The sequence below is a fragment of the Frieseomelitta varia genome, unplaced genomic scaffold, assembly GCF_011392965.1.
Source record: "Frieseomelitta varia isolate USP_RPSP 00005682 unplaced genomic scaffold, Fvar_1.2 scaffold_937, whole genome shotgun sequence".
Classification (NCBI taxonomy): domain Eukaryota; kingdom Metazoa; phylum Arthropoda; class Insecta; order Hymenoptera; family Apidae; genus Frieseomelitta; species Frieseomelitta varia.
The window spans coordinates 248,295-272,335 of record NW_025110742.1 but is presented as its reverse complement, the minus strand read 5'-3'; the positions used below and the strand labels follow the sequence as shown (position 1 = coordinate 272,335).

The window sequence follows — 24,041 nt, the reverse complement described above, 5'->3', positions numbered from 1 at the left end:
TCGTCGATAACGCGCGAATCGCGTGTTGCCGACACGCGGAACAACGTGCGCCTACGTATAATTCAGGATCTCCAAGTTATTCGTACGATCGGTGTCTGACGCCCAAATATCTCACACTCTCGGGGACACTCGGGCAATCGAACGTTCTTCCTCATTTCAGGCAACAGAATCTAAGATCGACAGATTGCATGGTGCGCGAGGGACAGACGCGTTGCATTGTACCGGCACGCATGCACGCACGTACCATGCACAATTCAGGCAGCGCACACAACACCAACACCCCGACAAGACGTGAGACACGGACATGGGTGCCTCTTTCTTTCGTGTAAATCGATGGGCACACTCGATTTCACTGGCTTTCCCCGGTGGGCCTCTTTTTATCGCGAAACACGTCACCGACGGTAGCTATGGCTTTGCCATGGTCTGAGGATTACCATGGGATACGCACCTTCCGCACAGGGCCCTTGCCAGGGGCTGGCGAATTTACAATTTTCGGTCAAAAAATCGTCGGGGCATCAACCAAAGCAGAATTTCAACAATGGTGGCCGCTAGTGAGCGAGCCGCATGCAATGCTGACACCTTGCGGTGGCGGCGCGAATTACGTTTCTATCTTATTCCCTCTTTCGTTAACCCCTTCTCGCTCATTCGTTCACAGTACACATCCTTCCTCATGTATGCACAATCTTTTTTCCCCCCGAATTCTCACTGCTATTTTTTTTTTTTTTTTACTACTATCCAAATATTTAGCAATAAAAATTTCAACTTAGAAACTCAGCTTATTCTTTCATCGTTTCTCAACTTGTATTTCTCTGAATGTATTCTACATTAAGCCGTTTAATGAGATCGTACGAAACATACACATACGTACGCATTTTGAATTTGTTTGTCAAAAGGAAAATGTTACTAAAAATATTGCACTTTTGGTACTAGTATCATCGTTTCCGTTGAGATATATCTATTTGTCAAAGACATACGTGAAAAAAAGCGTTGTTTGTATCTTTTGTAATTGTTCGTGAAATAGAATTTGAAATGTGATTAGTCATTTCAACGTTAAACATTTCGTGTTTAAATTTATTCTCTATGGAATTGATTGTTGACGCTGTTAGAGTTATTCGTAACGTCGTCAAAAATAATTGAGAACTAAAAGCCACCCTTAACACCGCCCATATTCGCGATTTCTATTCGCAAAATTTTCTTTCATTAAAATTCTGCCCATATATCCGACACGCCATATATAATGTAGAAGCGCGTGTGTGTACTTTACTTGAAAAACTATGGATCATTGATCCGTAACTTAAAAATAAGTGAAACTCGAAGTTATTGCCGAAAGTAAAAAATTATCGTTAGTGTGTTTGAAAATTCAATATATACTATAATTCAGAAATATATTGAAAAATTATTCTTTTGTTGTTTCCTAATTTTTTCTTTGTAATTTAATTACCTTTTCCCTTCTTGACATACATCATGGTTAAAACATTTTTATAAAAACCTTTCGTATTTATTAAATTTATCATTATTCATATCGCTGCGTCTAATAAATATTACTACAGCCACAATTAAGTGCAGCATTAATACTTACCATGCCGTGGCATTTCTTTTATTACTCTGTGTATTTGTTAAAATGCTTCGTATCCAATGTCTAGTTCCGTAATAAATTCACCGCAGTCAAGTCTTAGTAATAGACGAATCTATGTTACATTGCTTTTGTTAATTGCAGCAACATTGAATGAACGTTTGGAAAAAGCGGCAATATACTGATACACAAACATTTGTCTCCTACATACATATGTATGTAGTGTCGCTTCTGCGTCTTTCTGGAATCTTCTTTAACAAAAACATAAATTTCTGTAATTTACATTGTATTTTCGGAATGACCGCAATCATCGAAATTTAAATATGCATTTTACACCACTGTTTGTTCACGAACGATTATTTGGTTACATTTAATTAACGTGTTATTTACGTGATCGATTTGTAAAACAGAAAGTTACAAAGTTTTTCTATTTATAATCGAATAATTATTGCAATTGAGCGTATGTCTATCTTCTAGTATAATTCAATTGTACATATATTCGTATTTCTTTAAACGTACACTTATCATCACGTAAACAAACATTATATGTGACGCAACCCGCCAAATGGTACTAGCCAACCAAATACTTATATATACTTGTATTTACATGTATACGTTGACGACGAAGTGCATGAAGTGTATTGCGTCACAAATGGCTTCTGCCAACAGTGAGACGTTAATGAATGTCGTCTGCTCGTTTTGACAGTTATGCTTTTTAATTAGCTAAGCAATATCATTTTTCTAACTGGTCATTGGACATTTTTTTCAAATATTGACAATTTCTCTTTCAAACATATTTGGTGCGAGTTACTTGGTTAAGAAAATATGGAGTTTTATAGAAAATATCGTAATGTGGTAATATTATCGTCTGCTTAATTGACAGCTGCGCAAGTTCAGAAATCAGCGCCGAAGCGGTGAAGAGATACAGTATTTGGATTTGTGGCAGTTTTGTTGAAAATAAGAATGATTTGTCAATAAAATGATGATTACGACAAAGTCGATACTGAATTTTTAAAAATACGACATACATGTCACACGTTTTATTTAATTTTTCACTTAAACATGGAGGCGGAAGTTAGAGTTGTTCGTCGTTCTTCAATTACTTTCAATCACAATGCAGTTTGTTATGGATTTTAACGTGAATGACGTGTCAATGCATAGTCAATGTGAGACTCAAAGTCAAAGTGAATTTCATAATAATACAAAAAAAGAGTGTAGACAATTTGAGTCCAATTAACCTCTAATTTTCGATGAGCACAATATTTTTTTATGAAATTTGATTTGCAGCACAACTCGAAAGATATATACAGCCAAAAGTTCCTTCGAATAACTGATGAAATAATATTCATTAAAAGAATAAATGTTATGCCTAAGAAAAAAAGATCAAGAAACTAAACAGTCATCCTAAATTATACTTGCAAATATGTATTATTTATAATCACTCTAGTTATTCTATCCAAATTAATCAATATGAAAGTGTTAAATTTATTGATATTTAAAGTGCAATTATTTATTAACACAACATTAAATGTGTTTCTTTAAACATGAAAAATATGGTAAAGATATATTAACGTAATAAAGTACTATAGATGTTAACAAGATAAACATCTTGTTTTACGATTCAAGTCTATATTATATAATAGAAATATATATTATAATAATTGCACACTGTTTATATAAAAACTATATATAAATAAGTACTTATATCATACGAGCATAGACATTGAACAAATTCTTATTTATACGTTAAATTATATTAAAAGGAATGATTATAATCATACAACTAAATGACTACAAATTACAAATGCCTATGGTTTGATTTATTTAATAGTGATATATACAATAGATTGATTTTATTAAACTTTTTTAAATGATATATTTGAAATATGCAATAATAAATATTTATTCATTGATAGTGGATTAATTACATGGTGTTCAAAACATAAAAAACATAAAATCACAAATACCATGGAGCAATGTGAAGAAACTAATGTATCTAATGCAACAAATGCTAAGGCAGACATTTCTCCTAAATCGAAACAAAAGAAAAAGTCTCTTTGCCGTATGCTTATGAATAAAAAGACAAAAGTCGGATGTTTAGAAACATCTTATAAGGATGGTGATTCAAATAAAAATTCTAAACTAGAAAATTCCCAACATGGATCTCACACTAGTACAAAACTTTCATTATGCTGTGCAATGACTGAACGCAGCAGAACACCGCCACAAAGTTTGACTGTCAGTAGATTATCTCCAACTACATTAAGCCATACATCTGTTAAATCTGAAGTAGCTTCTGCTAATGGAAATTGTCAGACAGATGTAATGATAGAAAAAGAAGAAATGTATATAGCAAGCACGCATAATGTCCAAGAAACTGTAGAAAAGAATAGTGTTTTTATGGGCAAAGAGCGACAAAGTACATTTACTGAAGGTAAGAACTTATTTTATTAAAAATTAAAAGTTTTTTAAATTTTATCCATTATCATAATAATTTATTTGGTTGGTAAATTTAAAAATTCAGACTTGCTTAAATAATGTTTAATTATTTAAGTAATTGATAAATCATTGCTTAATTGTTTCCTCTAGATCATTTTTTCATTCATTAACTATTTAAATCTGAAGTGTACATAACACTAAATAATACATTCCTTATGACGTTTCACTTTTTATCAACTCTCTAATTTGATTGAATAAGGTAGTGACCTTGCACATCCCCACTAAACTTTTCAACACATACCTGCAAAGATTGCTCTTATTGTGTTGTTATGTTATGCAAAAAGATATGGTTTTACTGACAGTCAGTTAATACTTAATCTTTGATATAGGAACATGTTTCAAGTATTATGTTAACTATCATATTTTAAGCATGTCTAATTCAAGTAATAAAACACAGAAAAATTCTTTTCTCAATAAATTGTTCAAAGTATTTAAACAAAATAAAAGTGACAAACGAGAAAGGGAAACTAAACAAAATTTAAAATTTGGAGAAGCTTTTGAAGAATGTACTAAAAATTTAAATACAGAATTTCATGACAGTAGTAATAATGAAAAAGAAAATGTGTCTAAATTGCAGCATGATATTAATATAGAGGTGAATTTTGCCAATACAGAAAATAATAATCATAAAATTAATATTAAAAATTCATGTGACAACCAATATTTAAAATTTACGTTATGTGAAAATGTATTAGACACAACTCAAAGATTTAAAAAAAGTGATAATTTATGTCCTAATGATTTATGCACAAATTTATCAAATATTCCAAAAGATAGAAAGACATTCAGTGCAACAGATATTTATGCAGAAAAAGATGAAAAAGAATATAAATATGGTTCAGATAGAAATTTAGATAAAAAGATAGCATTTTTAGATCCAAATTATAGCATAACAGATGTACATTTGCTAAATAAAAGTGATTCTTCAAAACATACTAATTCTTTTTCAAAGGTTGTGTCACATTCTGATACTACTTTTGTGCAAATATCGAATTTAATACCGTATTCTGGCACTATGAATAATTTACAAAAATTACATAAATTTTTAATAAAAGAAAAAAGTGTAATGTCACATGAGAATAGTGAAGATAGTGATTTCTCTGCAGAGTCAACAGAAGATTCATTTGAGGAATCGTCAGAAGATGAAAATGATCTTTTAATTGATTATGAAAGAAATGAAAAATGTTTAAAGGATGAATATTTTACAAAAGGAAAATATATCACTTATTTCTTCTTGGAAATGGAACGGATGTTCTACAATCCTTCTGATGTTTACAGTATGGTTCAATACTATGAATCTAACAATACTGAAAAACCAGGAAAAAAAGGTATAATAAAACAAATGAAATATACCTGCTGCTTAAAATTTGATTCTCGTGCTTCTTCAAATGTTTTTATTTTATTATTATATAAATGTTACATCATTTCAGCCACTTGTAAAATATTAATATTTAAATTATGGAATTATTAATAATGTAAATATTTATTAAAGATTTTTTATTATATATACATAGATCACATAGATTAAAAATCTCTAAGGTATTTATTTTGAATTTTTTGATAAAATTTATATTATATTGTGTGTATAATATACAAATTTTATAATATAAATTTTATAATATTTCTACATATTTCTACAAAATTTCCTATCTAAGAAATAATTCAATTTTATTTTATATGTAATTATATCTACCAATATCATTTTTAATTATATAATTACTTTGAGAAAAGAACAAAATATTTAGTTAAAACATCTATTTTAAATCACAGATATTCCTGCTAATTTCTGAATAACTATGTCAGCATCAATAATACAATAACTAGCAATTGAACCAATTTAGTTTCATTACAGATACAAGTTCTAATATCCTTCATCATTCTATTTTCTAATGTACTTCATTTCTTCAAGATATCATTTTAAAATACATGTGTTATTTGAATTTCATATTTTTTTAAAAAGTTTCTAAATTATTCTATATAATTTTATATTACTTTAATGTTCTAGGTGAAAATTCATCCTCTGGATCTGTTTCCCCAAGTGTTCCTACATATTTAAGACAAAAACTAATTCATAGACGATCTGTGGATAATTTAGTAGGGAATTCACCAACAAATTCTATGAGACATTCAAGTCCAGAATCTATAAAAAGTGCACCTGTTCAGCTTAAACCACGTTCTACATCTCATGATGCATTGTCCAAAAAAAAAGAGCGTCATCAATCTCAAACAACTGGAACATCTATGGATAGTTTAGCAAAACAAGCATTATTAGCTGCACAAGTTCTTAATCTGATTCCTACACAAAAAGCACGAGAAAGGTTTATAAATTTTAATAAAACTTTTTAATAATATATTTTTTTAATAATATATTTTTATGTTTATCTTTATTTTCTTAAACATTATGATTTCTCTGCTATAGAAATTTTCTTCACGGAAGGATTGCTGCAAATTCACTACTTGGACCAGTAGAACTTGAAAAAGTATTACCAAATCGTGAATTAAAAATTTTTATTGGTACATGGAATATGAATGGACAGAATCCACCAAAAGAGCTAAATGATTTTATGTTACCGTCAGATATAGAAACTGTTCCCGATTTGTTAGCGATTGGAACACAAGAATCATGCTCTGAGCGAAGTGAGTGGGAGGCAGCTTTACAAGAAACTCTTGGCCCTTCTCATGTACTTCTTTGTAGTACTGGTTTAGGGACACTACATCTTGCACTTTTCTTAAGAAGAGATTTAATTTGGTTTTGTTCTATTCATGAAGATGCTAGTTTTTCAACTAGAACAGGAACTGCATTTAGAACAAAAGGAGCAGTAGCTATAGCTTTAATGTTATTTGGCACAAGTTTTCTATTTGTTACCGCACATTTAACTGCACATCAGGATAAAGTTAAAGAAAGGGTAAATGATATTAAAAGAATAGTTAGAAATCTTGATCTTCCTAAAGAGTTACCTACTAGACATAAAAGCAAAGGTATGAACATATAAATGTTTATTACTATTATTATATTAAAAAAATTATATTATGAAAATGCTGAATGAATATTATATTTTTAGATGTAACTCAAAATTTTGATTGTGTATTTTGGTGTGGTGATTTAAATTTTCGGCTGGCTCAACCAAGAGAAGAAGTTATTCAGTGGGTTACAGATACATGCTTTCCACAACAATTACCTATAAATTTACACAAAGATCAATTACAAACAATTCTTAATGAAGGAGCAGTTTTACGTGGTTTTGAAGAAGCACCAATTACATTTCCTCCTACATATAAATATGATCCTGGAACTCAAAATTTTGACTCAAGCAGTAAACAACGCACACCTGCTTATACTGATAGAATTCTCTTTAAAGGGAAAGGACATACAAGAAGTTATATTAGAAGAGTTAGTTATGAAAATTCTAATTCACATAAAGATGGAGTCATAGAATGTTTGGTTTATGACTCTGTACCTAGTATTTGTACTTCAGATCATAAACCTGTATGGGGTGTTTTTAAAACAACCATAAGGCCTGGTATTGATACGTATGTATCATTTATATAAGTTTAATTTCTTTTTTAAAATATATCATAGTTTTTGATTAATATGTGTTACAGTATTCCTCTTGGTGGAGGTTTGTTTAATCGTGAAATATATCTAGAAGGCATAAAAAGACGAGCAGCTGCTATGGATGATTCTCATGGAACTTCAAAAGTATGTTCAATTCAATAATTATAGGTAATATAAATTTCATTGAAAAAAAAATTTCATATTAAAAAATTTATATAACATGAGCATTATTCATTCTAATTTTTAATGCCAAAATATGAAATTATAGTTATTGCAATTCTTACAATTAATGTCACTTCTTTTTTGTATGCTCTATATATATAACAAATTTGTAACTATTCATAACTTTTTTATATGAATAACAAATACCATTTTTTTGTACAGTTTATAGAATATGTTACTGTACAATGTGCACTTTGTAACATCTAGTCAAAATAAAATAGGTTTCCCATTCTTGTAACTAGCAATATAAATGCTAGATATTGTAGCTATATGTGCCAGTTTTAAAAAATAAAAAATGGAGAAGAAGAAAAAAATAAGAGATGCTCTATTATTTTTAAATTTAAAACATTTATAAAAGACAAGTAGTATTTAGACAGGTTCTTTACATGTAAATTTAATGCTATTTCATTAGTTTATAAATTTTATTTCCAGATTATCATAAGAATATTCAACAATAATCCTTATTTTAAAGAATTATATATTGAAATATATAAAGCCTAAAATATGTTAAATTACAAAAATATAGTAGCATTAAAAGACAACTTATTTTATTTATGATTTCATAATTTATAATATGATAATTTTATAGTTTATTTATTGGGACCATACATTGTATTCAATTTAAAAAAATTTTAAAAAGTTCGCTTTCGCTTGTAATTAATTTATTGCAAATATTTAAAATTACTGATAATAATTAGTATGTGAAAACTTAGAATCATATTATGAACCAAAAAATTTCATCATTTATTGCAAATATAATAAGCTGTTTCAATAAATAACGCATTGAATATAAAATTCTATATTATAGTGTATGTAATTAATGCTATTTTGTAAAACCATTTGATTATTTTTGCTTAAAACAAATTAAATTTCTTTTGTTATATATTTTTATAATAGTTAAATATTTTATTTTCTAATATCAAATAAAAGTAAAAAATGCTTTATACATTATTTATAAATATTGAAAATACAATTTTCAATGTTATATAATTATTGAAACAAGATTTTCAATTTACAATTCATGGATATTTAAAATAACAGAATGTCCAAAATTTAGTGCTTGTAAAATAGTAACTATTTTCAATATAGAACATAGAATAACTGTTATTATCATAATTATATTTATTTAATAATAAAGTATTGTACTAAGAGTGGAATATAATTGTCATGTAACTGTGATCATTTTGTTGCGTGTATACTGTAAGTACCATGTTTAATTATTCATGCTAAAAGATAATGTACAATAATGTATTAATATAAGAGTTTATGTTTTATGTAATACATTATTTAAGAATTACATGCATATATTCATGATAACATTAAATAGAAAATAAGTGTTAACTACAAACTAATATAGAAAAACAGCATTGCTATAAATTACATATTTAAAAAATACTTCATTAGTATTAATATGTATTTCAAAAGCTTTAATATGTACAAAAAATATTTTATATTTAAACATATTATTTAATTTAAAAAATACAAAAAAGCACTTAAATTTTATATTTTATTATCTGTTCTAATATTAACTAATTACTGTGGAATCCTCATTTTTTCAATAATTTTCAAACAGTATATAAAATTTATTTATGATTTAATAGATTATATCAATATTTATAGTTTATGATTTTGTATAGCTATAAATTCATAATATTTTAGCAAATTATTTATTTTTATTGTTTGTGAAAAATATAAGAAGAATTAATTATTAAAACTGTTCTTGATCATTTATACTAATATATTATAGTATATTACAGATTAATATATTAGTTTAAACTTAATATATTATATACATAATATAATTTAATATATATAATATACACACTTTTTTTTTTAACTGGAAGAATTATTGTTTACATTTATTTAATTATAATGTAATTTATTACAGAAGAGTTATTTTGATACTTTATATATTTTTTTATTCTTTTGTTTATTCTTTATCATGGATTTGTTGATTTTTTTCTTTTAGGATTGTTTATTCATATATTTACTTTACGATTACGATTTTATTTTTACGATTTATTATTTCAACTTTATTTTTATAGATTACAATAATTTACATGTTTTCTATAATTTGTTTATTGCTGTAATAAATTTGTAATTATAAATAATGTTATTTAAATGATGTAAAAATATTTTTTAAAATTTATTATTTTATGTAATTTTCATATAAAATAATAATTTTTCAATAGTTATTTAGACAATGTGTATTTCATGTAAGTACTCATGTAGTTGACATTGTAAACTATGAAGTCAATGATATTCCTATTATGATCATAAAAAGTAATGTTAATATAAAAAATTGTTTTCATTTAATAAAGTACATACATATATAAATGAAAGCATAATAAATATGTAACATATTATAATTATATAACATTTCATAAATAATATTCAATTAATAATTAGCCTATACTTTGAAATTATAAATTTTTAATACATAGGAATAAATATCTATTATAAAACTGCTTTGTTAAATATGTTTTATCTCTCAAAATATATCTTCAAAATTGGAAGAATTCAAAAATTATATTTTTAATGTATTATGTCGTATTATTTTTACATTTTTTTTTGTGTAACTTTATAATATTAAATCTAATGACAGAATTTTCTAATGTTAAATGTGTTTTTCACGTTACAATGTATATAGACATATTTTTAAACTTAATACAATGACATAAAATTATAATATTGTAATTCTTATGAATTACAGCAATAAACATACCAAACCTATATTTTTATAATATTCATATGAAATTAATATATACATCCAAAAAGAAACATTTATTGAAAGACAATAAATATATACTTTAAAGCTATTAAAATTAATTCAATTAGTTATAGTAGTTTGTAATTAAATAAGTAAAAGCACATAGTCATATAAAATACGGAAATGTAGGTTAACTGTGTTATATGACAATAATAATCATGTCCATTCTATTCCAAATTATTGAAGTTATTTATTAAAAATCGTATCTCACAAATTAGAATTTCATCTTTAAAATATAAGCAAGCAAAATTTCCGAATTAAATTTTCAGCGCGCGACATTTAAAACTCATACGCGAAGCGAACATATAGCTGTGTGGAAAAAATGTATGATGTAGGTAAATGTTCATATTCGTTTACACAGATTAAATATCATAATTTTTAACATAGATATCTGATAATTGTCTTTGCACATTTCTTACAAATAGTTTATCTTTATTAAATAATTAATATTATAATCTATGTTATAAAGTAAAATATTGTGTACACGATTATAAATTTCCGTAATAATAATTTGTTCAGAATTTTTTGCTAATCTATTCATTAACCATTATATCTATTTAATCTATTATAGAATACATTTATTATTCTTAGATTTGATGAATTTAAATATATAAGAATAAGAATGTACATTGATATTAGAAAAAAAAAAATACACGTTGAACTGAAATCCAAATCAACGCGTAACTGTTTCAATTCCAGCTATTTGCTATTTGAATTTGCCGCGTTGATGGGACAAGAAGTAGCATCGAGTGCGTTGTCTATAGATTGACGAAAATTTCGTGACCTGTACGAATTGCATGCAGAACAGATAGGCAGGCAGTAGAACAGTGTGGTTCGTCGCCATTTTGTTTATTTTCGCGTAAAAGAGGTCTGAAAGACGATCATCGAAGCAGATCGACCTGTTTTCGTCCGTGAAAACATCAGCTGAGTGTATTGGTGATCAGTTTAAAAAGCTGGAAGCGCTGTTGGAAAGATTCGGTCGAACGGGCGGTCGTTGGCAGAGACTGGACCAAATATTAAAGTCGAAACATAGTGGAGCTGTGGTTCGCAAAAAGTACATAAGTTTGACGATTAGTAGCGCGCCGGTCCCGCGGTGCGGAAACCGTTTCTCGGATCGGTCGAGAAAGAGTGAGGGAGTACAAAGTGAAAAGTGCGAGGAGGATAGGTGTTACGGATACAAGAAAAGAAATAGTCGTGGCGACAAGAGCAGGGACAACGTAGAAATAACGAAGAAGATATCGCGCAAGGGTGGAATATATGTTGTGGGCGTCCCCCGAAAAAGCGGGGGCACTTGATAGCCGCAGAAATTGGGCTCATCGCAAGTAAATATCAATCATCGTCGTGTGGTAAAAGGACGTCGTTCTCGAGTCGTAGTAGTGACGCGAGTTCGGTTGCGATTGGAATCGAGCAACTACATCAGCAAAATTTGCTCGAGCAGAGATCATTCGTCCCTGACGAGAATAATCAGTTCATCGAACGGCATCAGTCAATTTTTGCTCGAAACCTATTCGCAGTTACACCAGTTCAATTAACTTCAGAAGTAACCTCGACGGCGGAAGCCGCCTCCGAGGTTCCCGGCGCAATCAAGACGACCATCAATATCGGCATTGCGATGAACCACGTTAACGATCAGGAAAATCTTAAACAGCTCAACCTGGCACCGGTTCAGGTTAATGAAGTCGAGGAAATGGATACACAAGAGGGAGGTACGATTTACGTCCATCTGTTTCGCTTTGTAAAAATGTTTGTAGCTTCTGATTGGTCTCGTACATGTTGATTTTCGTTTTGAAGGTTATAGAAAATATTTCGAACTTCGTATATATGAACATATGAACACTTTACGGTGAATTTTTTTTTCAATGCATGTACGTGTTTTTTGTTAAAAATGGTCTTAAACAAAGCTTAGAATAACGAAAACTATATTTGATTTAGAGATAACAAAAAAATGTATTTATGTGGTTTTGGTAATTTGATAATTTAACGTTTCTAATAGTTTTTACTATATTATACGCACGGTTTGTTGCATAGTCATGCGCTTTATATATTCAAAATGATTTATATGGTGACGTTTTATTAAAATTTTTATTAGAGGAAATATACATAAAAGGATATGTATGCAATATATATTTATAATATATATATATATATATATATATATATATATATATATATATATATATATATATATATATATACACATATAGAGTATGATATAGATAATATTAAAATAAGATTATATTAACATAAATAAGATTTTCAGTATATTTTTAGATGTATTTCAAATATTTTTTGTATTTAATTTAATTTATTTACATGTGCGCAAATACACTTTTAAACATTTAATACTATATTACTGAATGTTCATATACTTTTTTCAACAATTTATAAATATATGATTATAAGTAGTTCTTCTTTTGATGAAAATATTCATTTGTTTTTTAATTATGTCACAATGGTTGAAATTTGATATAGCATTTTCATCAAATTTTATTCATATAAATTACTACATGGATATTTGTATAAATCATTTTTTTGAAGATTATTATAAAACATTAAGTAAATTTTTTATTTTTATACAATGTTGTAGGTAATCTACAATTCAAACAGCTGAAAGATATAACATTTCTTTCATAATGTTGAAAATGTACAAAAATACTAGTGTTAAAAATTTATATAACATGTATAAAATAGTATATAATTCATTGTAAAATGTATATTAATATAATCTAATTAATGTAATCTATTTCTAAAATTGTGAAAATCTTTTCGGAAAGCAATTTTTAAGAATTTTAGAATGATATCTTAATCTTCTAGAAACACCAAATGATGGTGGAGGAGATGGCAATGATACTAGTCCTATGAATGGAGAATCAGAATTAGCTTGCATAGTTCAAGATCAAGAAATGGAGGAAGGTAGGAAGAATTTTTTAAATTTATTTTATTGATTTAAGAATTAAAGTACTAATTTTGTATTACAATAATACAAACTTAATAATATAAAATACAATTTAAATAATATTATTTCTAAATATATATTTTCTTATAAAGTTATAGATTGATTATAAAACTTATATTTTTTTAATTAGACGAAGCAAGATCAGAGGCAACGTTTCGTTATACAGTGGAAAATCTTTCCAAAATGAAGGAAACTCAGTTATCTCCACCATGTTATGTTCGTAACTTACCATGGAAAATAATGATAATGCCTAGGTCAAGTCAAACACAAGATAGAGGTCCTCAAAAATCTCTTGGTTTTTTCTTACAATGTAATGGAGAAAGCGAATCATCGTGGAGTTGTTATGCAGTTGCAGATCTTCGATTACTTTCTTGTAAAGAGGGACAGGAACCATTTAATAGAAGTTAGTATATTTTTATACATCAATGTTTTATTTTTACAGAAGATATTTCATTTCATTTCATTTCATTTGTTACATTTTCTATATTATAACTTTTAAATTATAATTTTTACATGTACTTAAGTATATGAATTTTTCTTTTAGAAATTCAACATCTTTTCTATAGTAAAGAAAATGATTGGGGATTTAGTCATTTTATGACATGGCAGGATGTCCTGGACCCTGAAAAAGGTTTTATCAAAGATGATTCTATTACACTTGAGGTTAGTAATATTAGAATTTTGAAATAAAAAATAAGGCAATGTTTAATTTTGTTTAATTTTATGTAACAATTTTTAATCATTTACTAATTTTACATTAGGCTATTTTTTAATTAAAAATTTAAAGAAATTTCAATTTTTTGCTTATTCTATTATTTAATTTTTTTAAGTTAGATTTAGGTCATTCATTTATTTTACATTACATCCTGTAAACATACATCTGTGATCTGTAATCTATAATATTTATTTTTTAAAAATAGGTTCATGTTATGGCTGATGCTCCACATGGTGTCAGTTGGGATAGTAAAAAACATACAGGATTTGTAGGTTTAAAAAATCAAGGTGCTACATGCTATATGAATTCATTGCTTCAAACTTTGTATTTTACGAATCAGGTAGAGTAATAAATTCATTTTAAACATTTAAAAATTTAAAAATTAAATTATAATTATAATTTCTATTAAGATGTGTATTTTTCAAATCCAAACTTTTATTATTTAACATTTTCTCTCTTTTAGATCTTAAAATTTTCATAATTGTAATGTAAATATTTAGATATTTATTTTTTGTTTCTAGTTACGTAAAGCAGTTTATAAAATGCCAACAGAAAGTGATGATTCTAGTAAAAGTGTTGCTTTGGCTTTACAAAGGGTATTTCATGAATTACAATTTTCTGATAAACCAGTAGGTACAAAAAAGTTAACAAAAAGTTTTGGCTGGGAAACATTGGATTCGTTCATGCAACATGATGTGCAAGAATTTTTACGAGTGGTAAGAAGTTATTGTATTTACTATTATTTATAATATTCTTAACAATAAGCTATAATCTTTTATTCATCATTTATCGAAATTAAAAATTTTTGCTCATAATTATTTTAGCTTTTAGATAAGTTGGAAAGTAAAATGAAAGGTACATGTGTAGAAGGTACAGTGCCAAAATTATTTGAAGGAAAGATGGTATCATTCATCAAATGTAAAAATATTGATTACAAATCAACTAGAGTTGAAACTTTCTATGATATACAGTTAAATATAAAAGGAAAGAAAAATAGTAAGTATATGAAGAAATGTTTCTTATTAAATACCATAAAAATTTCTTATTTTGTGTTCATATATAAAATTTTATTTTATATAAAAATTAACTTTAGTTTATGAGTCGTTTAATGATTATGTGAGTACTGAAAGTCTGGATGGTGATAATAAATATGATGCGGGAGAAAATGGATTACAAGAGGCAGAAAAGGGTGTTGTTTTTTCATCCTTCCCACCAGTGTTGCATTTACATTTAATGCGATTTCAATATGATCCGGTTACAGATTGTTCTGTGAAATTTAATGATAGGTAAGAAGTAATATAACAAAATTATAAACTTATATAGAATTTATTTTTATAATATTTTTGATCTTTACGGCTATATATATTAATTTTATTAAGGTTTGAATTCTATGAAAAAATAAGTCTTGGCAAATATTTACAAACTAAAGAAGCAACAAGTGCAGATTACACGTTGCATGCAGTCTTAGTTCACAGTGGCGATAATCATGGTGGACATTATGTTGTATTTATCAATCCAGCTGGTGATGGAAAAGTATGTGCATTTTTTATTTCAGTATTTCACAAGTACAAGAAGATATACATTATATTTAGAATTATGTATAAATTAAAATAGACATTTCTAAATGTTATATATTGTTTAACTATTTTAATTTAATTAAGAATAATTATATATATATTTTTTCTAAACATAATTTCGTTCTTTACTTATATAATTTTAAGTAAATATTATTTATACTTGATTACATATACTCAATCTTGAAACAGTGGTGCAAATTCGATGATGATGTCGTCTCAAGGTGTACAAAACAAGAAGCTATTGAACACAATTATGGTGGTCAAGACGAGGATATGTCTATAGCTGTGAAACATTGCACGAACGCCTATATGTTGGTGTACATAAGGGACTCTGAGTTGGAAAACGTCTTACAAGAAGTCAAGGAAGAGGATATACCTCAAGAGGTCAGAAACGTCCTACAAAGAGAGCTTTCCCAGGAGTTGAGCGACCTTGAACGTGACAAAGACGCGACTGACTCAATCAAAGACTCACATACAGAGACTACGACTCTTCGTCCGTGCACGCAAAATTCTCGAAATCCAAATCTCTATATTCATGATTTTTAAAAAAGTGGAAAGAGTTGTAAATTGGTTAAATTCTTTTCCAAAAAAAATTTCCTATTTCTTAAATTTGAGCTAATTAGCTCATAGCATATAAAATCATCAAATTCATAAAGCATTGCATCAAGTTAATACAAAGATGAAATGAGTTTAATAACATAGGAACGTATTTGAATAGATTCAATATTTTGGATATGTAAATTAATCAGAAAATAATATCTACAAATTAAATTTAATAAATTAATATTTTTTTTAGCACCTATACATACATATATATATTTTCAAATATTTGTTATAAAATTTCTCTTAATATTTTTTAATAACCAGAAATTTATAGCGTTATCAGCTACAGGCTGTTATATCACCAAATGTTGATATTGTATACATTGTGTCCATTTTCAGGTACGACATGTTGCATGTAATATGTCACACTTATGTGACTTAAAGTGTTACGCGCCCATTACTTTGCTGATATTTATTATATATTTAAAAAATGAAAGAAAAAAAAGTATTTCATTACATTGTATCAAATTGATAAGATGTTTCGTTTGAATATGACAGTTGATCAATATAAAATATTGCATTACAATTATCAAAAATATCAGTAGATTGTTACTAATTATTGTTATATAGAGATTTGTTTTATTCAAATGAAAGTACTTTTACCTTTTTGACAGAGGATTTTTTTGTATGGACGATTGAGTCATGTAAAGGTGAAATCTTTGTTGATTCTTTTAATTTATTTTTTCGTTACTTAAAAATTTTATATTAATTGTATATTAGTTGACTGAAGGTTAAACAGCTATAATTAATGTACGCGTTACACTTCAGGTACTATACAAAAATTGAAATCGGGTTGGCATAAAATCTGATTATTAGGCTATTATCATGATGAGCCTTAGAATCGTTTTGAAATGTTTATTGTAATAAATATTGTATGATATTACACCTAAAAGAATAATTGTATTGTAGTATTCTAAAGCTTTGGGTAACAAATGCACAGACATATCGCAGAATAGGTTGAAAATGTGTGAATAATTATAACAGAAATACAGGCAAGAAAGACTTATTAGTTAATAGAGTGAGATTAATTGAATAATTAGAATGAAATTATTCAAAATCTGATTTAAAATAATGAGTTTTGACTCATGAAATAGATAATGCTGTGGAAAAAAGAGAAAATGAACAATAAGTAGGATTTATTAATGTCTGCTTCTTCCTTAATACGTCTTCTACGGTGTATTTGTTATTTAATGAAAATCGTTTAGTGAGTGAGGTGAAATGTGATTTATATTATCAAATCTATGATTTTCATGAATTAACACTTTGAATAACGCTAATAATAAAATTAGGGTATTGAACCTTATAATGAGGTTTGAATCAATTAATCGAGTCGTTAATTCATTAAATTTTGTCAATGTTCATAGTCAGTATGACCATCAACAGATGCTATCTATTTATTTGTTGTTACATATTAATAAATAGAAAAAATTCAATGCCTCATGAACAAAGTGAATATTTCATAATAATTATAAAATACCTATATTATTCTTTATCTTAGACATAAAAGAAATGAGAAGATATAGAATAAATTACTAAATATTAGAGAATTTTGAACACTAAAAATTATATTAGTTAATTTATTGTCGTTTTTATTTTTTATTTCTTAAAAGTGTAGCTGTGTAATTACTTGAAAAATCTGTATAACAATAATTCAAAATGTGAAGCATCTCCACGCTACTATAGTTATACATTACATTTTTATTATTATTTGGCATTAATGATGGTCATGTGTTTTGATATGTATTTATAGCACACAGGTATGATGATCTGAGACCTGCAAATAGTGGTTATTAATATTATATAATTCTTAGTTTCAAAGAAATATATAATATAAAATTGTGTTTTATATTTCAACCAACCAAAATTCAATAGTCAGAACAGAAATGGACATTTAATTAGTTTAATCAGCTGTTAAAACATCCATTTAAAGCATCATTCCTGTGTAAAAATTTACTAATATTTTAGATATTTTTTAATTGTCTACATTAATTTGAATTGTGTTACATAAAACCATCATTCACAGCTGAATAATTTTCATTGTGTAATTGTTTGACTTAGTAGTTTGTATTGCGGCAGATGAACAAAATTAAAATTATATAAAGGACAAAACAAAATTCATTCTTTTGATGTTTCGAATACTATCTGTTCTCGAATCTCAAAAGCATGATACAAGTACACTGCTTTTCTAAAAGTTTAAATTTTAGAAGACAGATGAAGAAAAATTACCAATGAGATGAATTTAGTACATATATGGATAATTTTAATTTTGTTGGTCTAGCTGGTGGAGAGGCTGCAAGAGGAGAAGAGGCTGGAACAAATACGAAGAAAGGAAAGAACAGAAGCATACTTGTATATAACCGTCAACGTCCTTCTTGAGGATAATTTTGACGGTCACCAAGGGAATGACTTGTATGATCCAGAGCATGCTTTGTATCGTGTATTTCGCGTACGTAAGCAGTGTACCTTGCACGAGTTTCTCGAATTGCTGAGTGATAGCTTGGTAAGTGTTGACAAATTTTTCATGCTATTACTCTCATCATTAAAATATGCTAGTATCGATATTTTATTTTATCGATATTTTAAATTATTTCATATTGAAATATTTAAAGTGTGATTTCATAATATGTGCTGCTAATTCGTTACATATTATATTGTGATCATTTACGAATACGGTAGGTGATTAAAGAAACTGTATTTAAGAGTGAAATAACTATTCTATCAAATTAAAAAATTGTTATAAATAACTAATTGTTATAAATAACTAATTTTATGGGATTTTTCTTCTGCAGAAATATCCAATAGAACAAATTCGTTTATGGCCGTTGAATGTACGTTCAAACCAGACTTGTAGACCAATGCCAATTGAATTAGAAAATGATCTTCAAAAATCAATTTACCAATGCGCGGAGAACCCAAATGTTTGGAATGTGTTTGTTGAACTTGTTCCTCCAGATTCTGACTTGACAGCATTACCACCTTTCGATAAAGACACTGATGTTTTATTATTTTTTAAACTGTATGATCCCAAGAATAAGAAGATTCATTATTGTGGACATCACTATATGCCTGTCACAGCTAAAGTCCGTAAGTTTTATTTCAAATAATTTTTTTTACTTAATTTTTTAGTATAATGTTATGTCAAAGATTCAAGAGAGAAAATTTATATAGTTTATAATTATTCCATTATAGCATCACATGTAGATCCTTTGGAAACGCTTTAATTTGATACTAAAATTTAAAAATACATAGTTTTTAATTCAAATTTTTTATCTTTGCAACAATGGAAATATCACGTTTTTGTGCAGAGGAACTTATACCAATCTTAAATGAAAGAGCTGGTTTTCCACCTGATACAGAATTGGCTCTCTATGAAGAAATCAAGCCAAACTTAGTAGAAAAGATAGACAATTTAACAGAGCCATTGGAGAAAGTTCTTGAGGAATTAATGGATGGAGATATAATTGTTTTTCAAAAAGAAGGCGACAATCAAATGTATGAGCTTCCAACATGTAGAGAATACTTCAAGTAAGTTAATATTTCTACAAAAAACTAAAATTTGATACTTATACAAAAAAACTTTATATGAAAATTTTTATTATATTTCAGAGATCTATTTCATAGAGTAGAGGTTACATTTTGTGATAAAACAATTCCTAATGATACTGGTTTTACTATGGAACTTTCATTAAGAATGACATATGACCAAATGGCAAGAGCTGTGGCACAGAGACTTGGTACAGATCCTTATCTTCTGCAATTCTTTAAATGTCAAACGTAAGAATGTATAATTTTATGCAATTTCATATATATCTATTATATTATGTTATATACATAATGCTATTTATTATATTTGCAGTTATAAAGATTCACCTGGACATCCATTAAAATGCACATTTGAAGGTTCATTGAAGGATTTAGTTTCTTATTGTAAACCTAAAGCAAAAAAATTGTATTATCAGCAACTTAGTATTAGAGTAAATGAACTTGAAAACAAAAAACAGTTCAAATGTATATGGGTTGGTCCATCTCTTAAAGAAGAGAAGGAAATCATTCTTTATCCTAATAAAAATGGAACAGTAGCAACATTGCTAGAAGAAGCTAAAAAACAAGTAGAATTATCAGAAAACGGATCTGGAAAATTAAGGATATTAGAAATTAATTCTAGTAAACTTTCACCTGGTCCGAGAGAAGATGTACCTTTAGATAACTTAAATACATCTGGCACAAAATTATACAGGATAGAAGAAATCCCAAATGATGAGTTAAATTTAGCAGAAGATGAAATGTTGGTTCCTGTTGCACATTTCCACAAAGATATTTTTTCAACATTTGGTATTCCCTTTTTCTTTAAAATTAAACATGTAAGTACGGCAAATATGAAGATGTTTTTTTTTTTAAAGCAAATATTTTAATTTAGTCACATATATTTTTATTATTTATATATTTATAGGGTGAGCCTTTCCCAAAGATGAAGGAAAGACTATTAAAGAAATTAGGGGTACAAGAAAAAGAATTTGAAAAGGTAGGCATCCTAATCTAATTTTATTTGATATTTTATGAGAATTCATAAAAAAACTTTGAAGTTTAAGTTCGCGGTGGTGACGATGGGTAAACCACACTTCATTATGGACTCGCCAGAATACTGCATGGATCTTGCGGATTTCCGCATTCACCCAAATCAAAGTAAGTGTTCGAATAAAAAAAATATAATTGAAATAAAAAAATATAAATACAGTTACATACGTATACATATACATATAAATATAAACGTCAAAATTGTGGTACAAAATATTAGAATTAATAATATTAAGAATTAAATTGACAGCGATGAAAAATAAATTTTGTAGTTTATCCACTTTTAAACGCAGGCACATCGCCACTTAGGCCTTGGCTTGGCCTAGAACACGTCAACAAAGCGCCAAAGCGCTCTCGTATCAACTACCTCGAAAAGGCCATTAAAATTTACAATTAAATTTTCATCACACGAAGAAGAATAAAATTAGGCAGCCACTCATATAATTTATACGACTCTATAGTAAAAAAAAAGCGATATACGATGGTTGGAAATGCGTTTATGTATTCGGTTCTTCAACCAGATAGTGCGCGGTTTTAATATTATGATCATGTTAACGAAAGATAAATCTACGCTTTGTATACGAAGGATTAAGAGACTGTAACGAACATGCAATGATATTTTATGCATTATGGAAGTTTTCTCTTTCGAATCGACAGGGATTTTACGTAATGGCTGGATCGATGGTATGTATTAGTGATTCTTTTCACTATATTGCAACAACTTCTTAATTAAATACTCCTTGATTAAATACTTCTATCTATGAAATTTGTAAATATTTTGTCGCTCGATGACTGTTATTTAACAAATATTTTTGAAAGCAATATTTTCATTGCTTTTGAGTCTGTCAAGAGCAATTTATTTAAATGCATATTTTATTACCAAGTAAAGAAATAAGGATTGCAATTGCAAAACCGAGAAAGTTCTCGTAAAGTTCAGTAAATAAGAAGTTATTTACTTTTAGCAAATTATAATTTTTCTTAAAATCTTGATTGTTTGATCTTGCCATGTAAAATCTTTGTAATTGAATATAACAAGGCCCAAAGAAACACTATGTACTGTTCTATGTGATGTGTAATACTTAACGCCCATTATCAGAAAAGAATTGTCTACATATTCCTGTTTTTGTATTATATTCAGGATGTTTGAAACGCAGACTTACAATCACCCTTTGTAATCTTAGTTTCTCCATATTCCTTTGCAAAATAATAAGACATTAATATTCTATTTATAGATTCACTTCTTATGACATGCATCTTTATACTCGAAAATGTAGTTACTATACTTTAATTGAAGAAAAATGTAATTAAATAGCATGGATACTTTATATTATTGTTATTTTGCATAACAAAAATGATTATAAAATATTTGCAAGATAATTTTTAAGTAAAATTTCTAATTCGCCTTCCAAACACCCTGGAACTTTTTATGTTTGAATATATTCTTTTTTGTGTGTGTTTTATGCGTCTTTTTCTATATATTTTACTGAGATTCTATGAAATTTTGCAAATATGTAACAGTAGTTTAACATATTAATGAAGCAGTTTAAATTATAATAACAAAAAAAAAAAAAATTGGAAAGAATGCGTTAAATATGGCGAATGTTGAATTCATTACGCTATGAACAGAATTATATGGAATCTGTTGGAAGATAAAAACTGTTGTTTAAAAGAAATGGCCATTTAACAACTTCATTAAGCTTTTTTTTTCGTCTTATTAAATGTTATTTCATAGTTTTGTTCTTTTATTTTTTATTCTCTGCATACACTCTTTGCACGATAACTTGCCACGATATTACATGATTTCCTATTATTTATGAATTTATGAATCATCTTTTATTCAACATTTTCTCTTGTCTTAACTGTGATTAAAGTCTTTCTTCGAAACGTTTAAATCCATGGCTCCATAATATCTAAGAATATTATTAAATGTTGAAGGAAGATGGAGCAATTTATTCGATTTATTTAATAAATAAATTTTTTTCTAAGGGACTAGTTTGTTGCAATTATTAAAATACAAAGGAAAAAAACAGAGTTTTAAAATTTAAAATAAAAACTCTGACATAAGTCAAATTAACGATTTTAATTCAAGCTAATTAGCTGTTAGTCTATTAGGATAATAAATTGCTGCAACTCAATTGGAATGATAATTTATATTGATTAAATATATAATTTAAAAAAATACGTCAAATGTAGATCTTACAATGAGTAATGTATTATTCATGTCACGTTTTCTAGAGTGCATTTCAACATCGACAAATAATTATGACTCGGTAATATATAAGAAATTTATGTGATGTGCAGTAATATTTATGAAGACTGGACATGCTAGCTATGAAGATTGCAATATTTTGTAAACCTACACGTGTACAGCTAGTTTGACTAATTACAGCCGTAATTTTAACCATGTATATGCTTTCAAATATTTCGTTGTGAACATTCAATTTATAATTGCTTATCTTTGTTCTTGATTAATCAAATAATTTTAATATATGTTCTGCTAAAAAATATAGATTAAGAAATTCTTAAATAATACAGCTTATTATATGATTAGAAATAAGCATTCTTTTTCTTCTTTCGTTTTTCTTTGTTTTTTTTTTAATACATAAAATTGAATTGTGTAAAGATGACACCAAGGAAATACTACTTCTTACGAAATATCAGGAAAATTTATTATTTCGTTTTTTATAATTAAATTATATACAAAAACTTAATCACTAATTTTTTATAAATCTAATATTTATGATTTTTTAAAAGTGAAATAAGAATTTTGATCAAAAGAAGTCATAAATAGCATATGTATTCATCTGAAAGCTATGAAAATATGAATTACATGTTTCATTATTCAGATACATATATATATATAGATATCAATTACATATGTATATTAGTTGTATACATATATATTTTATTGTTATGTTTCTCAATGAATACTAACAATAATAATGATTTTGAAGTCGAAAGTAGTAACGAACACTACTTCTGACAATGTTAATAG

At 27.2% G+C, this 24,041-nt stretch overlaps 2 protein-coding genes and 1 long non-coding RNA gene across 10 annotated transcripts; all 3 read left to right on the top strand.

Moving 5' to 3' along the window:
- Window position 1: 1 nt before the first annotated feature.
- LOC122537899 lies at window positions 2–1,385 on the top strand. Its single transcript, XR_006308724.1, has 2 exons — window positions 2–82; window positions 161–1,385. It is a non-coding gene; the product is annotated as an uncharacterized LOC122537899 (long non-coding RNA).
- Window positions 1,386–2,013: 628 nt separating this feature from the next.
- LOC122537896 (inositol polyphosphate 5-phosphatase E) lies at window positions 2,014–11,931 on the top strand. 5 transcript variants are annotated; one of them, XM_043671546.1, is made up of 8 exons: window positions 3,206–3,386; window positions 3,490–4,007; window positions 5,179–5,400; window positions 6,078–6,390; window positions 6,492–7,051; window positions 7,135–7,603; window positions 7,676–7,772; window positions 11,320–11,931. In XM_043671546.1, the coding sequence occupies exons 1-8, from the start codon at window positions 3,361–3,363 to the stop codon at window positions 11,332–11,334; spliced, it is 2,220 nt and encodes a 739-aa protein (XP_043527481.1). In that variant the 5' UTR covers window positions 3,206–3,360; the 3' UTR covers window positions 11,335–11,931. The 5 variants fall into 5 exon arrangements, with proteins under 5 accessions (XP_043527482.1, XP_043527481.1, XP_043527479.1 ...); XM_043671547.1 differs by lacking the exons at window positions 3,206–3,386; window positions 11,320–11,931 and adding an exon at window positions 2,014–2,739 and having other exon boundaries at window positions 7,676–8,318; XM_043671544.1 differs by lacking the exon at window positions 11,320–11,931 and having other exon boundaries at window positions 3,210–3,386; window positions 7,676–8,319.
- On the top strand, window positions 11,831–22,600 carry LOC122537894 (ubiquitin carboxyl-terminal hydrolase 7). 4 transcript variants are annotated; one of them, XM_043671541.1, is made up of 18 exons: window positions 11,831–12,326; window positions 13,435–13,533; window positions 13,707–13,979; window positions 14,121–14,239; window positions 14,497–14,631; window positions 14,813–15,007; window positions 15,116–15,287; window positions 15,385–15,577; window positions 15,671–15,824; window positions 16,058–16,252; window positions 18,750–18,971; window positions 19,261–19,555; window positions 19,777–19,996; window positions 20,078–20,245; window positions 20,328–20,832; window positions 20,922–20,993; window positions 21,055–21,154; window positions 21,319–22,600. In XM_043671541.1, exons 1-18 carry the CDS (start codon window positions 12,233–12,235, stop codon window positions 21,441–21,443), a joined length of 3,336 nt encoding a protein of 1,111 aa, XP_043527476.1. In that variant the 5' UTR covers window positions 11,831–12,232; the 3' UTR covers window positions 21,444–22,600. The 4 variants fall into 4 exon arrangements, with proteins under 4 accessions (XP_043527476.1, XP_043527477.1, XP_043527475.1 ...); XM_043671542.1 differs by having other exon boundaries at window positions 11,832–12,326; window positions 21,340–22,600; XM_043671540.1 differs by having other exon boundaries at window positions 12,073–12,326; window positions 21,061–21,154; window positions 21,340–22,600.
- Window positions 22,601–24,041: the final 1,441 nt, after the last annotated feature.